Genomic DNA, 13,494 nt, shown 5'->3' with positions numbered 1-13,494 from the left:
TTTAGTATTTAAAAAAAAAAAAAAAAAAAAAATCAGTATATAGTACTTTATACAACCTTTAATCCCTTCATAAACAGATTCTTACTACATCCATTAAAAAGGTAAATATCAATACCTAACTTACACACTTTTTAACTGATATACTCGTGTACTTTGCATGAGATGCTATATAAAGTCAGGTATATCTATATGGTACAATACAGTGCCATTCATATACAAGAGCTAATTGTGATCAAGTCTGTGTTCTTACTAGGAAAAGCATTGCCATATTAGCCTAGCTGAGAAACTGTACTGGTTGGCTATACCAGCTAGCTCTGGTATTTCTACACAGCACTATTTTATGCTGTATAGACATGTCTCAGTGGCCGCACCGAACAGAAAACCCTGATGGCTCAACTGTGCTTCACCACCATTAAACTAATATTCTTAAGTGTTGTGGTGCAAGTTAGCTCAAATGATAGTTTAGCAGAACTGGTAAGCACCATCCAGAAGCATTAGGCTTATAAAAAACAGCAGAAAATATTTACTAGCTTTCTCACCCAGCTCCTCACAGAAGAGGTTAAATGTTCTTAGACTGAAAGCTACCTAAACTATGAAGTAAGATTAGCTTTAATTTTCAGTTAATTAAGCAAGTAAAGATTAACATTTTAAAATAGCAATTTAAAGACAAAAAAAAAAATCCTCTCAATGCTGAAAGTATCCTGGTGCAAATGCTGGAGAGGTCAACTAGGAGCCATGCTCTTCCTGACTTGCTGCTCACAAACATGGAAGAATTGGTGGGGAATGCAGAAATGGGTGGCAACTTGGGCAGCAGCGACCATGAGATGACCAAGTTTGGACTCCTGAGGAAAGGAAGGAGAGCAGCAGGCTAAGGACCCTGGACTTCAACCAAAAAAAGTGGACTTCGACTCACTCAGGGAACTGATGGCAGGGTCCTCTGGGAGGCCAGTCTGAAGGGGAAAGGAGTCCAAGAAAGCTGGCCTTACAGAAACCTTTAAAGAAACCTTACTGATGATACAGGAACGAACCACCCCGATACACAGGAAGACTAGCAAGTATGGCAGAACACCAGCTTGGCTTAGCAGGAAACCCTTCACAAGGAAGCCTTCAAGAAGCAGACAAATGATTCGGGAGGAACATATGTATTGCTCAGGCACGCAGAAATGAAATCAGGATGGCAAAGTGCAACTGGAGTTGCAGCTAGCAAAGGAAATGAAGGCTAACAAGAAGGGTTTCTATAAGTATGTCAGCAACAAGAGGAAGATCAGGGAAAGGTGTGTCCCTTACTGAATGGGGGAGGCAACTTAGTGACATGATGTGGAAAAGGCTGAAGTATGCAATTGCCTTTAACGTGGTTGTCACAAACAAGGTCAACTCCCGAACTACTGTACCCAGCAGCACAGTTTTGGGAGGAGGTGAGCATCTGACAATGGCAAAAGAACAGGTTAGGGACTGTTTGGAAGAGCTGGACCCACACAAGCCTATATGTGATGTACTCGGGGGTGCTGAGAGAGTTGGCCAGTATGACTGCAGATCCTCTGGCCATTATCTTTGAAAACTTGTGGCGATTGAAAGATGTTCCAGGTGACTTGAAAAGAGCAAATATAGTGCCCATCTTTAACAAAACGGAAGGAGGAGGATCTGCATAACTACAGACCACTCAGTATCAACTCAGTCCTTGAAGAAATCATAGAGTAGGTTCTCATCTAAGCACCTGGAGGAGAAGACAGTGATTAGGAACAGTCAGCATCAATTCACCAAGGGCAAGTCATGCCTGACCAACCTGATTGCCTTCTCCGAGATGACTGGCTCTGTGGAAGGGGGAGAGCAGTGGATGTGATATACCTTGACTTTAGCAAGGCATTTGATACAATCTCCAACAACATTCTCACAAGCAAGCTAAGGAAGTATGGGTTGGACGAACGAACTATAAGGTGGATAGAAAGCTGGCTGGATCTTCGGGCTTAACAGGCAGTGATCAATGAACAACAGGTAGTTGGCAACCAGTATCAAGTAGAGTACCTCAGTCATTGGTGACATCAGGGAGGCATGTGGGGCACATATCCCCACAGATTTATGTGCTGAAAATGGTGCACGTGGCATGGGGCTACAGCCTGGTTGGAGCTAGTGGGTTTGGTGGCTGCGGCATCAATAACGGGACATGGGGCAGCACCCTAGCTAAACCCAACATCCATCACCAGTGGGGGCAGCAGCATGGAGTTATACCCCCAACTAGCAGCACTTACACGTCACCTATTGCCTCAGGGGATAATCCCAAGGCCAGTTTTGTTTAATACCTTCATCAACAACCTAGAAGAGGGGACAGAGTGCACCCTCAGCAAGTCTGCAAATGACACCAAGTTGGGAGGAGTAGTATATACATTGGAGGGTAGGTCTCAGATTCAGAGAGACCTAGACAAATTGAAGGATTGGACCAAAAGAAATCTTAAAGAGTTTCAATAAGGAAAAGTGTAAAGTCCTACACTTAGAATGGAACAAATCCAATGTACCAGTACAGGCTGAAGACTGAGTGGCTAAGCAGCAGCTCTGCAGAAACATACCTTGGGGTTGCAGCGGACAATAAGCCGAATATGGGGCAACCATGTACCCTTGCTGCGATTAAGGCTAATGACATACTGGGCTGCATTAGTAAGAGCATTGCCAGCAGATCGAAGAAAGTGATTCTTCTCCTCTACTTGGTACTGGTGGGGCCACAACCCCCACTACAGAAAGGACGTGGAAAAATTGGAGAGAGTTGGATGGCAGTTAAAACAGTTATGGGCTGGGGCACATGACTTGAAGAAAGGCTGAGAGAACTGGGCTTATTTAGTCTAGAGAAGAGAAAACCAAGAAGGAATTTAAACAGCAGCCTTCACCTATCTGAAGGTTGGTTAACAGAGACGATGGAGCTAGAACAGTGGTCTTCAACCTTTTTTCATTTGCAAAACCCTAAGAAGTCTGAAGGGAGGTGCAGACCCCTCTGAATTGTAAGCATGGGTTGTCATGTACTTTGGTTGATCACAGTAATGTTTTTCAGACCCCTTAGACATAGTTTGCAGACTCCCAGAAGTCCATGAACCACAGGTTGAAATCCACTAAGCTAGGCTGTTCTCAGTGGTGGCAGATGACAGAACAAGGACAAATGCTGTTGAGTTGCAGCAAAAGAAGTTGAGGTTAGATATATGAAGAAAAAAAATTTCTTCCTAGGAGGGCAATAAAGCACTGGAACAGGTTACCTAGACAGGTTGTGGAATTTTCATCCTTGAAGGTTTTTAAGACCTGGCTAGACAAAACCTTGGTTGGGATGATCTAGCTGGGGGTGGTCCTGCTCTGAGCAGGGGGTTCAACTGGATGACCGTGTAAAATTCCATCCAGCCCTAGTTGTCTATGGGTCTACTTACGAGTTTGTATTAAGTTCTGAACTGTGGCATTTCTCTAACTTCTGTTTTAGAGCAGCAACATCTTCAGGCTTAGGTGGTTCATATTTCTTTATGAGATTTTTCATGCCTGTAATAGTAATACCAAACATTTTCAAAACATTAATTTCGCAACAATTAGCTACTGAATTCTCACAGCACTTTCCCCATGAACTATATCATCTTATTCCCAGGAAGCCTGTAGTAGTTTAGAACCTCAAGAGTACTAGCCTCTCACCCTTGAGCTCAGTCTAGAAGACCAGGTACTCTGTACTATGCTAAATATATCAATCAGTTTCTCTGAGAAATCTAGCCAAACCAGAAGTTTATGAAGAATTCAAAATGGCAGTCCTTGCTTACCTTATAAAAGAAAAAAAACAAACAAAAGTATCCTTTTAAAAAAAAAAATTACTTTGCTATCAATGCTATAGCTACAGTGCAATGTGCTGAAGAAATTTTAATTAGATTGAAAGCTTCCCAAATTAAATCCTTGCATTTATCTAGCAAGTATTAGAGTACTTGAAAAGTACTTTTTTTTTTAAATGGATTCATAAACAAAGTCTCATCTTAGAAAATTCACCACATAACATTCTTCAGAGAACTCAAGATTACATGTGTAAGAGTCTAAACTGTCATCTTACATCAGAGGATTTATTTTAAGTAGTGTCAAAATATAGGGTAAGCTTACAGCAAAGAACTAAACTTAAACTAGTTGTTAGCATCATGATTATGGATTTCCTCAAGGCTAAGTGATAATGCAGAGTTAGCATTACTGTACTAGTGAGCATCAGGATATGCTGATATGTTTTGCTATCAACACATCTGACAAACAGAGTTCACGTCTCAAATCTTTTAAAAATAAAACTGATTTTGTCAAATTTGCAGTAAGCATAAAAGGAAAAGCAGACAACCATTACCAATTTTCTATACCACTATAAAAAGTCTGTTTTTGATATTTTCAAGTATCCTAGCTTAAAGGAAGTTTGTCCACAGAAATTATGATGGACAGCATAACATTTGGGGAAACAGTCAACTTGCAAAGAAATAAGCAGTTTTTGCTTTTCTTTACAGTACAATGGCAGCTTGAATAATTCTATTTTTAAAGAGCAGGGGAATGAAAAATGAGTCACCTTACTTTTAAATCAGAAATTTAAAAATTTGGCCTAGAAGACGCTAGTAACTGGAAAAAAAATAAACCACTGAAATAATTACAAGAGGCAAGAAACTAGAAATATAATAACTGAAAGATTTTATTCACTATTAATCTGTTTAATACTTAATTTTAATAATAAAACAGTTTGGAGAACTAAATCCTTAGAAAATTTTCATACCCTGTTCCTTTTATTAAGGCCTGACAGCTAACTATACAGGAAAACCTAGTTAGTTCAACAGCAGATAGTTCAAAGTATTGGATATTTCAAAGCTGTTGTCACTCGCCAAACAAAAGGATAGGTTTTTGTAAGCATTACAATGTGGATAATTTAATATGCAGCTATTTGAAATTCAAAGCCGTTGTCTGGTCCCTTCGATCAGGAAAACGATGTGAATTTGAAACTCAGCAGACCAAAAAAAATACGGACTTTGACAGCCCTAGTTCACCTACTTACAAACTTTACTGACTGATAAGGACTAAGTGAGAAGTTATCCCAATGACTAAATTAAGCAGATGTCATGATCCTGTATATAGCACAAGGAGTTCCTAATCTTGAAACATAGCAACAATCTAGGGGCCCATTTTTCCTCTGATAAGGTCAATCTACGTGGCAAACTGTCCCACCAACCCCTTCTGCCCCGTGCAAATCTCATGAAGCCCCTCCAATGACCCACCTCCCCCAATCCCACAAAACCACCACCAATCCCAACTGATGGCAGTTTGGTATGATCAGGGATGACGTGTCAGTGCTGCTGTTGCGTGGAACAACTCATGCTATATACAGTACCATGAAATTTACTTAATTAGCATCACTGAAATAACTCATTTTGTTCTTACCAGTTAGCAAAATCGGCACGTGAGTGAACTAAGTCTGTATGTATCCACAGTAATTTGGATACATGTAAAATCACTATGAGTACACTGATTGCAAAGTCAGTATTTTTTTTGGTCCCCTGCATTTCAAAATAATGAGGTTTTCCTGTATGAATACACTCACACATAGCAAGTTTTCAAATAGCAGAGGTGTTAACATTACTTCATAAATAGCAAGAAGAGATTAACAGAAATAAAAAAAACCCAAACTTAGAGCCTCTTTTAAGCCATTTAGAAAATCACAAAGTAGGGAAAAAATAATCCAAGAGTAGCTTTAACATAAACAAAACAAATCTTTGCAGCTTACAAGTCATTTAGCTGAGAAAATGTACCCTCTAGTGGCATAAGGAATGATCTGCAGCCTTCTAAAACTCAACCCCAAATTGGAAAATGGTTAGGAAATACTGTTACTACTTTTTAAGTGAGGAAAAATTAGGGGAGGAGAGGGAATATATACATTTCACCCAACACTGTAAAATTACAGCAGCATTCTCTGGTACCAAAAATAGTGCTCTCACTTTTAAGGGCTGTGTTCAATCAACAATATGATACACTGAGTCTCTTTAGGTTATTTTACATTTAACTTTGTGTTTTGTTAGCTATGTTTTATTTTTCGGGTACTAATTAGTTTTCCAGTTTCTCTGTTCTTCCTGTAATCATTTTTAAAATGAAGCACAACAGCATACTGTATTTTTCCAACATGGTGCTACATGTTTGCATGCAACAGAAGTCTTCTCCAAAATCCTTACTTCAATTATGTAGCCTGGGCTGGAGGGAAGGGGTCAGGGTCAGGGTGAGGGGAGAAGGGAAGAGGAAGGCGAGAGCATGCTCTCAGGACAGTGTTTACTTACATTTCATTCCATCTAGTAGCTTGGATAGAGAAGGTCTGTTTTCTTTCAGCATAAGACTTTCTGATAAATAACTAAAAAAAAACCATGAAAACATAAGTAAAAAATATCGTCACTCGCTTGGCAACTTTAGACTTACTATGGTTAAACACAACTGAACAAATACTTCAGTTACCTGAATAAAAGAGCTAACTCTGAACACCATGGAGAAGATCTAATTGTTTTGATCAAACTGCTAGTCGTGGCTAGGAATATGAATTTACCATTCTAAAACTATCAGAATCTTTTTTTTTTTTTTAAACAAAATATCAGAGTCATCCTGGCCTTTAACACTGCAGAGAAAGAAAAATTTTCATAAACAAACACCTGAGTGCTATCTTCCCAAGTCAGCAGGCAAAACAGCTGAGGTGACTTCCCCCTCATTTCTTTAGGGATATTGACACAATGCTGTGCCAATTTTTAAACAAAAAAGGAAATAAACAGTTTTACTGTTGATCATTTAAGCTGAAACATTCAGGTTATGATTATTTGCTCTTGTATGCTTTTTCTAATCCTTGCAAATCACAGGGTATGAGTGACAAAGGGAAGCGTATTGTCCTCTTTTCTCTTAGTATGTGCTACTTTTAAAAATCTCACTTCATGCATTTATTTATAGCAAAGTACAAAATATTAACACATGAACCACAACATAATCTTGGTTCAGAGTGGTGACACCTTTCAGTTGGGAAAACTTTCCGCTTCAGTACTTTCTTTCCCCTCTTGTTCAAGCTTCCAACAAAGCACTGCTTCAGAGACAAAAATTCCTGACCACATACAAATAAAATCATGGCTCAGACTTCTACTAAGCTTTACTTGAACACCATGCGTTTACCAGTTATCTGTATCTGTAATTCTTTCTTTCCCTTAATCCTTCTACTGATGAGCTACAACACATGTAGATCATAATCATAAAAAACACAACTCACAAGCAAAGCTATTTTCATAGACATTAAGTCTGGAAGGGAGCTTGGAAGATCATCCAGTCCAGCTGCCTGCCCCAGGGACAGGAAGTCAGCAGGCGTCATAGGATCCCAGCAAGATCAACATACAAGTGTCTCTTGAAGGCATTCAAAGTAGGTGCTTGAACCACCTCTGGCAGCAGTCTAATCCAGACCATGGCGGCTTGGACAGTAAAGTGGACTTCAATACGTTTTGCTTTATTAAATCAACACTCAATCCAAAAGGCAGTATGCTTCCAAAATTGCACTAGTTTTTAGCCTAAAATAATCTCTCATACTACTACATTTGGAGAAGTCAGTGTAGGTGGAGGGTGAAGTATTACTAGCCTACTCTACACGTGTCCTAACTAAAACAGCAATACAGGTTACAGTCATGTTGGTCTACAGGCAAAAGGCATCAGAACTCTTGGCAGAGGTGATCTTTTATTAAACCAACTAGATATTTGCAAAATAAATTCTTTATCTGCAAGTTTTTGGGCACAACCTTGAGGTATATAGACCGTTCTAGCTTTTATCTAATTTACACAAAATGAACTTTTCCAACCAGATCTTACAACACCTTCAGCTGTCCTGTGAAATTTGAATTTTCATTTCCACCTAGGTGAAATTTTACAATCTTTGCATTCTCTTATGCCTGAAGATGGGTGTGTGCACCCAAAAGCTTGCACATAAAGACTTCTTTTGCAACTATTTAGCTGGTCTAATAAAACATATCACCTCTGCCATGAGTTTCAATTCCTAACTAAAAAAACCCAACCTTTTAAGCATATCTTCATATTAGCCACCATCTTGAAAGGGTAAAATAAGTTCTCCTACAACAGGGACTCAAGGTCAGACGGTGGAAGAATGCAAACAATTTAGGACCTTCCAGCCCTGTTAGTATTACTATAAGTCACAGATAAGAGAAAAACCTCTTGTAAATTTATGACTTCATAAAGCACATTTAAGGAAAAAAAATAGTTAGATCTGCTTAGGGTAGACCCAGTTTTGTGATTTAAACAGTCAGTCTGGCCTATGCATACAGCAAAGATAAGGTTTAGAGTTTAAAAAAAAAAAAAAAAAAAAAAACAAACCCAAACCTTTCTGGATATATATTCCACATATTAACACTCTCCTAGGTCTTACCTTAAAAGCATAACCCTCTAAAGCTTGAAGAAGCACAAATTAAACATTCAGATATGCATCAAGACGTTTCAAGTGTAAGCATTTTTTTTCAATTGCTGGGCTAGGTGGAACAAATGCATATCCCACAGCCAAGCTATTTTTTTTTCAGTCACTCAAACTGCCCATTTCAGCTAACTTAAGAAATTCACTCTGGTCATCCAAAGAGTGAAAAAATAGCAAGAGCACTATTTCTCAAGTTATGAAGGATTAAAAACAGGGTCCTAGCAAAACACATTTCAATTTTTAGTTACAGCAATGCCTGTCTGCAACCATTAATATAACGCAATCTAAATTCATAAGACAAGGTTAAAAGGCATTGAGGCATAAAACTGAAACAAGGTTGTCACACAGGAAGTATCCAGAGTAACCAAACTGGTTATGTATTTCTGAAAATAAATACATACTATACATACATACATACATACATATTTTTAAAGTTCCCAATTTAAAGACAGTCAAAAACATCTTCTGACATCCCATAACCAACAGTGGCTGAAGCCAGGGAGGGTACGACAGCAGGTGGATTATATCAGACACGCCCTGTAAATATGCTGTCTCTCTAAAGGATCTACTGTTTGTCACCATTGAAGACAAGAAAATAATAGAAGGGGGAGACAGGCAGGCAAGATGGTGATGCTGTTCATGCTGTAATAGAGGTAAGATGCATCTCTAGTACAGCCCACCAACCAAAGAAATAAGCCAGCACAAAAAGGGTGATAAAAACACTGTTTCCTGAGCTAGATGGACCATTGATCTGATCCAGCATGGCACTCATGTTCTTAATTTGTTTAAAATATTTCTACAATTAAATTTTATCCCCCTAAAGCATTAAAACTTGTCTTGGATCCAAGTTTTTAAAGTAATAACTAGAGAAAGCCCTTGCAACTCTCAGTTGACAGACAGCAAAAGTCTGCAAGGAAGAGTTCTACAAACTATACTCCCAGTGTCAAGTGGGAAATTGATCAGCCAAACAATGCCAGTACTTTAAAGATGATTTTAAAGCACTTAGCCAGTTTTCACTAGTCCATTTCCATGGAAATGGAAGCTGAAATAATAGCCAGATGCACAGGTTGAAGATTTTGCAAGTTTTAGCTACTTCTGCCGGCTAAGAGAAGTGCCATTTTCTAAAGAGTACTTAAGATTTCAGAATCAATAAAACTATTAAAGTGCTTCTTGAGGTGCTCTGTACCTTCAGTTCCCATTAAAAGCACTGGAAAGAAAGGACGTGCAGAACCCTGCAGGATTGAATTGAAAGTCTTTAGTGTTTTAAGTGGGGAATATGAAATCAGGTTGGAAGCAGAAGCCTCAGAGGAATACAAGCCAGACACCAATTACCCATATAGTCCAACATCTTGTTTCCAACAGCAGAGGAAAAATACAGTAATGATACTTCACAATACTGAAATGCAGCTGGTCAAGTGCCTCTTTTCAGAGTCTTTATCTGTTAACTGTGCAATAAATCCATACTTAACCACCTACATAAAGGGTTCTAACACCTGGAACAAAAGTTAATCCAAGGAACAAATTAGTCTTTTAAAACCATCCTTGCTTAAAAAATAAAATTCTACCTTTCCATATTAATTCCTGCCCTGGAGGCACTGGATAATATGGCAGTGAGAGCTATCTGTGAAGGGGTAAACAGGAGGTAGGCATCTGTCAAAGCTACTCGATTGAGAAAGTCATCAGCTGTTTTCCTCAAAACTTCTGGGTTTTCTAACATTGGATAACGAGTCTGGAAAACAAACATTCAGTCATTACTTCTGCTCTTAGTGCTGTTATATGATCTTTCCAAGTGAAAAACCATTCTTAATCTTCTAGTATAAAAATAAGCATCACAGAATTAAAAATATATATATTTGGGGAGGGGGAGAAATGAAGGCTGAAAGTTAATATAATTTTTCTTAAAAAGCTCTCCTAAAATACTTAGTGACCATATCTAAAACCCTGTGATTTTTTTTTCATTTATTAAATTTAAAAAAACCACACTGGCATTTAACACTTTAGGATTTCTTCTTGTTGAGAGATCATCAGGGATCCAGGTTTTCCATCTGCTGTGGAAAAACACAGATTTCTTCCCTTGATAGACAGAAGCACGGATCTTTTCTCTCAAAGGAGGAAAAAAAAAAGTCACAGATTTCTCCTTTAAAGGAGAAAAATGCAGGAAACTATAGCTTTTTCCCTTGCAAGCTGGAAGCAGGATGGCATACACGTGGCAACCAGGCAGGGTGGTGAAGAGCAGCTCCCTCCAGGTAAGTCCATAGGGTGAGGTCAGACAAGAAGGGGCACAGGAGACACGGCAGGGGGAAAAGCACGTCCCCCAACATTTCTGTGCCCACAGCATGGCATGGGGCTGCAGCCAGGCCAGACCAGCTACAGGAAGCAGCTGCCTCCACGGCTTGGGAGTGAGGGGCAAGATGAGGGCACCTGCATATCAGAGCTGCTAAGCGCTACAAAGCAGCTGGATTTACATCCTGGTGAGCAAAAGGGAGGCAGGGGGAGCTCTGATTTTCTACAGTAAAAAAAACAAAATATAATAATAATTTTTTTTCTAAATGCCTGTATAATGCTTGAGGCCCTGGTAGGCTTCTATATTGCTTTGAAGTTGTGAAGATACCAATAAAACACTGTGTTCAACTGATATATATATGTGATGTTTCATTTTTGCCATGGAAAAATGCAGATTTTGAAGTTTAAGTCAGAGAATTTGGGATTTTTTTTAAAATCAAAGAATTTGCAATTTTTAAACAGAGAAAAATCAGGATCTTTGCAGATCATCATGCAAAGCTCCTCTCTCCAATCTGGCATACTCTAACTTACCACATTTACTCACATACCACATGCACTTTCTTCCTAATAATCAGCCTTCCAAAAACGGGGGTGCATACCATAAGCAGGGAAGCTGATTTTCTACCCTGAACAGAAGCACAGAAACACTGCGGATGCTAACAGAAGCAGATGCGAGGTGGGTGGGAGAAGAGGGGAGAGGTGAGGAGTATTCAGTGTAGTCACACCCCACTTTGCTCCTGCTCCACCTAAAGTTTAAAACCAACTGCCTGACAGCAATAGGAAGCCCTGAAGTCAACTGACTCATTAATTACCTAATTCTTACTAAGGCTCTTCATTCCACATATGTTAATAACCTTTCTTGTTTTTAACAGTCTTGATGTTCCACTGATCAAGATATTCTCTCTTCAACAACTTTGCTGTCAGTAAGCTACTCCTGGTCTCTCCTCTTACTTCACATCCCTACAGACTGTTTTGAACTCTTTTCAAAATCCTAGATCCATCCATGGAGTCCATTCTTCAGCAGCAGCTACAGTTTCAGCTCTTGGCTAAGCAGCTGAGAGCTGCTAGCAATTCAGCTGCAAAAAGGTTATAATTGCAACTTCTCAAGCAGGAAAGGGAAGGTGGATCTAACTGAAGTTTAGGTTTTATCCCTGCTCCATGCAGTCATAATGTGAGAAGAATCTCTCTCTTCATTCTACCTTTCCAATACAAGGTACGTGTCTTATCTGAGGGCATGCAGTACATGAGAAAATACAATATTTAAAAAATTAAGCAAACTGCATTCTTTTGATTCAGAGGTCATGCACGTGACCAGGTTTCTTTCCTTAAAACTGGTAGCAGTTAAACAGCCTCACTAGAAGAGTGACACACTCCTAGGGCAGGCCCCTGTGAAATAATGTTTCAAAATTTTGCAAGCATTACGTGATATTCTAAAAAGTTAAGCAAACCTCTTATTCTAAAACACAGCCATACATTTATGCAACGTGACAAATTTTTCTACATAAGGAGAAATTAAAGAATTACCTTCAAATCAATTAAAAAACCCTCAAATGGTCTGTACGGGTTGTGTACTATAAGATGGAAGTTCAGCTGCTGAATTAGTAGTAATTCATATTCCAAAATTTGTTCAAGCGTCTTCTCTTGCCCTATAGGGCTCTCCCGCAGGTTACCAACAAACTGTGCACTAGACACATTGAATTCATCTACTTTACATGCCAAGAACGCACATGTTAACCTTGAAAAAGAAGCATCATAAATAAAATTTAGTTTTGGGGCATCTGTCTTCATAAAGTTCCTGTTCACAAAACCCGTGCTCCCTATTTTGAAATGATAGCATTCTCAATACAATAAACAATTTCCACTTGGAATACAGTAAGAACTCTTCAACAGTTGTATTTGAATAATATAAAGATTAGGGACCCTTCTATCCTCAAAGCCTCTGAAGCTTTGCAAGTTACTGGATATGGCAGCATTGATAAAAACTAAGAATAAGATTCAAAATGTATTGACTACTTACATTATTATTCGAGGGTGATACTCCATCACAGAATTATTGAGGTAAAAACGCTTAAAGTACATGCAAGCTGTTCCCTAAATTTAAAAAATAAGGCCTATTTAGGTAGATTACAAACTAATATGCCACATGAAATGTACGGATTGAAAAAGACACTGAGCACCCACCGTTCCATGACTCTGTAGGGCAGGGGCATCACACTTATCTGCCCCACAGGTGTGGGGCTGGATTGAGCCCCATGGACCTCCCCCCACTCCCTTCCCCATCATACCTGACCAGACCTGGCCCTGCTCCAGCCATGCAGGAGGGATACAGCCTAGCTTTGACTCCACTGTGCAGGGTCTGGAAATTCAGCACCACGGGAAATGTAGTTCCTAATTGCCCTTGCTCCCTGCCACCACAGTCCTGACCTATGGACAACCCTATGGGCTGAATTCAGGTCCCACAGACCTCCTCCTCTCCCATTGTCATACCTGACCAGGCCTGGCCCCAATCCAGCTGTGCATGGCCTAGCCTCCACCTGGCTGTGCAGGAGAGAGGGCCACATCCATCACCCCGACTCCCTGCCGCCATGGCCCTGACCTGCAGGGGAGCCCTGTGGGCTAGATTAGGGCCCCACGGACTTCCTCCCCCCCCCCCGATCCTACCTGACCAGGCCTGGCCCGGTCCAGCCGGGCAGGCTTGAGAATCCAGTTGTGGGGGAGAGATAGCCGCATTCATTGCCCCGCTCCCTGCTACTGGA

At 39.8% G+C, this 13,494-nt stretch overlaps 1 protein-coding gene across 1 annotated transcript in view; it reads right to left on the bottom strand.

Annotated features, from left to right (window-relative positions):
• CCNH (cyclin H) overlaps positions 1-13,494 on the bottom strand; it is a 23,103-nt gene that overhangs the window by 3,999 nt on the left and 5,610 nt on the right. Inside the window, exons 3-7 of the mRNA XM_019516922.1 lie at positions 12,756-12,829; positions 12,263-12,473; positions 10,021-10,184; positions 6,294-6,364; positions 3,402-3,507 (exon numbers count right to left, since the gene is read on the bottom strand). Of these exons, the coding sequence (XP_019372467.1) occupies positions 3,402-3,507; positions 6,294-6,364; positions 10,021-10,184; positions 12,263-12,473; positions 12,756-12,829 (626 nt within the window). The remainder of the gene's footprint in view (positions 1-3,401; positions 3,508-6,293; positions 6,365-10,020; positions 10,185-12,262; positions 12,474-12,755; positions 12,830-13,494) is intronic.

The sequence above is a fragment of the Gavialis gangeticus genome, unplaced genomic scaffold, assembly GCF_001723915.1.
Source record: "Gavialis gangeticus isolate Ggan-Ray unplaced genomic scaffold, GavGan_comp1, whole genome shotgun sequence".
Lineage (NCBI taxonomy): Eukaryota > Metazoa > Chordata > Crocodylia > Gavialidae > Gavialis > Gavialis gangeticus.
Note: the sequence above shows the minus strand (reverse complement) of the source record. Positions and strands in the feature narration are given on the sequence as shown.